The sequence below is a fragment of the Mastigoproctus giganteus genome, chromosome 10 (assembly GCF_048544385.1).
Source record: "Mastigoproctus giganteus isolate SK-2022 chromosome 10, ASM4854438v1, whole genome shotgun sequence".
NCBI lineage: Eukaryota > Metazoa > Arthropoda > Arachnida > Uropygi > Thelyphonidae > Mastigoproctus > Mastigoproctus giganteus.
In genome coordinates, this window is record NC_143584.1 from 196,555,409 (window position 1) to 196,559,517 (window position 4,109).

General features: G+C 38.2%; 1 protein-coding gene across 1 annotated transcript; it reads right to left on the reverse strand.

Annotated features, from left to right (window-relative positions):
• Positions 1-1,725: 1,725 nt before the first annotated feature.
• Positions 1,726-3,627, reverse strand: LOC150079728 (uncharacterized). Its single transcript, XM_090383194.1, has one exon. It carries the CDS (start codon positions 3,625-3,627, stop codon positions 1,726-1,728), a length of 1,902 nt encoding a protein of 633 aa, XP_090239320.1.
• Between the last annotated feature and the right edge of the window lie 482 nt (positions 3,628-4,109).

Here is a 4,109-nt window from a genome sequence, read left to right on the forward strand (position 1 = left end):
ATGTGATACTCTCCAGGAATTTAAACGAAAAGAGTTAAAAAATCTAAAATCTTACATTACCATAAGAAATAATTAAAAATCAAATAAACACAATTAAAAATTAAGGGGAAAATGAATTTAACGAAAAAATTGCTAAACGTTATTCCTTCCTGAAGTTGACAAGGCTTTTCAAACATTTAGTGCTCACAGGAATGAAAATTGCAGAACAGGGTTGGGAAGCATGGGAGAGTCTTTCTGTTCTTCTTAGCAATGAATACGAAGTGAAAGATTTCTCTCTTGTATGCACACTGTGATCGTTTGAGATATATTTCTCAGCAGTCTCCACTGGACGTCACGATGAATGGTATTCTCCAGTATAAACGGAAAGATCTCTTATGAGAGGTCCATTTCTTGAAAACCATTTTATGAAAATTGGACAGGTGAAAGGAATTTTCTCATTATAATCCACACATGGATTGTTGTGTTCTATTTAATACGTTCTATTTATCACGTAGTTCTATTTATCACGCAATTTCTTCACAAGGTCCAGAACTTGTAGGATCTGATAATTAAGAATTGCTACAGAAATTGGTTCTTTTAATGAACGCTTCACATTTGAAATTTTATTATCGATATGTACAATGACGTGACCTTCATTTCTTTTTTCAAACGTGCTAAGACGTGTGACTCGAAAACCAATAGATACAAGGCTCTTGGTTTTAAGCTTCCCCAAACACTGATGGATTTTGAGTTTTCCTCAATCTGAAATCATCTTCTCGTAGATTGTATAGCTGAAAAGGTTTGCTCAGAATGAACTTGGAAATGTCTTATCAAACTTTCCTTTTGAGGAAACGTGCCAGGTCAGGTGAAATATCTAAGATATTTCTCATAATTAAGTATTCTCAAAATAGACAAATGAAAGGCTTTTTTTTTTTCCATTATGACCCCTCAAAATGTATTTGAGGATTTTAATCGATGAATAGTTCTCAATTGTTAGACAGGGGAAACATTTTTCTTCAATAGGAATTCGGAGTAGTCTTTGAGGGTTTGTGTCCATGAGGACGTATTACAGGTTTCTCCACTAAACGGATTTTTTTGCTGTATAAATCATGAAATGGTTTTGGAGTAGACATATTCTGGAAAAACGTTTTCCCACAGGTTGTACAGCTGAAAGAATTTTACAATATAAATTGTGAGATGGATTTTAAGGTATTATGTCAGTGAGAACTCAAACGTTTATGCAGCTGAAAGGTGGTTAACCAGTATCTGAGTTGGTCTTTGCATTACTGTCTGTGAGAAATTCTCAGAGGTTGCACAGCAGAAATTTGTATACTCATTAAGAATCATTGTCTTTTCAGGGTTCCTGTCCTTGTGAACTTCTCACAGATAGGAGAGCAGAATGGTTAACTCTGAAATGGGTTCCGAGGCGTTCTCTCTCTCTCTCTCTCTCTTTCTCTCTCTCTCTCTCTCTCTCTCTCTCTCTCTCTCTCTCTCTCTCTCTCTCTCTCTCAGAATTTCTGCTCATAGGAGAAAGGCTTAACTCCACTATGAAATCTGAGGTGTTGTGAGGATTCCTCTCTTTCAGAAATTCTTGGAAAACTGAAAGCATTTCCTCCAGCATGAATTCTGAGATGGTTTTCTAGTTCTGCTGTCCACCCAAATGCTTACAGGGCGGGGAGCTGAAAGATTTTGTCTACTATGAATATTGAGGTGTGCTGCAAGTCTCCTCTCTGAGAGAATTTCTTATCACTGGTTGGAACGTTCTTTTTCACTATGAATTTTGAGATGAGTTCCAAGGTTTCCACTCTGTGAGAACTTCTTCTTACAGGTTGGGCAACAAAACGGTTTTTCTCCAGTGTGAACTCTGAGATGAGTTTGGAGGTGTACCCTCACTGAGAACTTTTTCTCACAGGTTGGACAGCTGAAAGGTTTTTCTCCTGTATGAATTTTAAGGTGGTATTGGAGGCGTCTTTTCAGTGAGAACTTCTTCCGACAGGTTGGGCAGCTGAAAGGTTTGTCTCCAGTATGAACTGTGAGATGGTCTCGGAGGTGTTCTCTCCTAGAGAACTTCTTCTCACAGGTTGGGCAACAAAAAGGTTTTTCTCCAGTATGAATTGCCAAATGGGTTTGGAAGCGATCTCTCTTTAAGAACTTCTTCTCACAGATTGGGCAACAAAAAGGTTTTTCTTCAGTATGAATTCTCAGATGGGACCGGAGGACTCCTCTCGTATAGAACTTTTTTTCACAGACATTACAGCTGAAAGCTTTTTCTGTGACATGAACTCTGAGGTGCGTTTCTAGGGTTGATCTGTTTGAGAACCTCATCCCACAAGTTGGACAGTTGAAAGGTTTTTCTCCAGTATGAACTCTGCAATGGGTTTTCAGTTCGTCTCTCCTTGCGAACTTCTTCTCACAGTTTGGACAGCTGAAAGCCTTTTCTCCACTATGAATAACGAGGTGTACTGTGAGGTTGTGTTTCTTTGAAAACTTCTTCTCACAGATTGGACAGCTAAAAGGTTTTTCTCCAGTATGAAGTCTGCGGTGTTTTGTGAGGTCTCCGCTATCTGTGAACTTCTTCTCACAGGTCGGACAGCTGAACGCTTTTTCTCCAGTATGTATTCTGAGGTGTTTTGTGAGATTTGCTTTCTGTGAGAATTTCTTCTCACATGTTGGACAGCTGAAAGGCTTTTCTCCTGTATGAATTCTGATATGTAGTTTGAGGTGTTCTCTCCTTGAGAACTTTTTCTCACAGGTTGGACAGCAGAAACGCTTTTCTCCAGTATGAATTTTGAGATGGTTTTGGAGGTATCCACTCCTTGAGAACTTCTTCTCACAGGTTGGACAGTTGAAAGGTTTTTCTCCACTATGAATTGTGAGATGACCGTTCAGGCTGCTTTTATCTGAAAACTTCTTCTGACATGTTGGACAGATGAAAGGTTTTTCTCCAGTATGGTTTCTCAGATGATATTGCATGGCGGGTTTACTTGAGAACTTCTTGTCACAGTTTGGACAGCCGTAAAGCTTTTCTCCAGTATGAATTCTGACATGGGCTCTGAGGCCTGCTGACTGGGAGAACTTCTTCTGACATGTTGGACACGTGAAAGGTTTTTCGCCGGTGTGAATTCTTAGGTGACATAGCAAGATCGTTTTACATGAGAACTTTTTCTCACAGTTTGGACAACTGAAAGGCTTTTCCCCAGTATGAATTCTAACATGGCCTCTGAGGCTCGCAGCCTGGGAGAACTTCTTCTGACATGTTGGACACGTGAAAGGTTTTTCTCCGGTATGAATTCTCAGATGACATTGTAAGCCGGTTTTACATGAGAACTTTTTGTCACAGTTTGTACAGCTGAAGGGCTTTTTTCCAGTATGAATTCTGACATGGCGTCTGAGGTACGCTGACTGTGAGAACCTCATATGACATTTTGGACAGTTGAAAGATTTTTCTCCAGAATGAATTCTGAGATGATATTGGAGGCTGTTTTCATTTGAGAATTTCTTCTGACAGCTTGGACAGCTGAAAGTTTTTTCTCCATTATGAATACTTAAATGTTTTCTGAGTTTTCCTATCTTTTGAAAACTTCTCTTCCTAGTTGGGCAAATGAACGGTTTCTCCTTAAATTCATTCTTAGTTGATTTTTTCGGCATTTTTCTTTGTGAAAACGTTTCGGTTGAAGAGCCAAACCGTTTTTTCCCACTATGAACTCTGAGATATGCTATGGTATCTTGTTTCCACGTGAGTAATATTTAACTGGATTTCGACACCTGAAGTGTTTTTCTGCAAAGTGACCTTTGAGATAACTTTTAAGGCTTCTTCTCACTGAGAATTACTAAGCACTGGTTGGACAGTAAAAATTTCATGAATGTATTATCTGAACTATGAGAATTTCCTCCACATAAGCTCACAAATGAAACATCTTTCCTTACTTTCTGTATATATATGATGTGTTAATACCTTTTTTTCCGATCATAATCATTATGAAGTAACTTAATTATAATCTGATGGTAGTATTACTTTTAAAGTTTTTTATTTGATTTTTCAATATTCCTGTTTGATACAACGGACAATATTTCATTTATTTTTCCTGTTAAGTTCTACAGTTGTGCCAATGTGCAGAAAAAATCTTCAT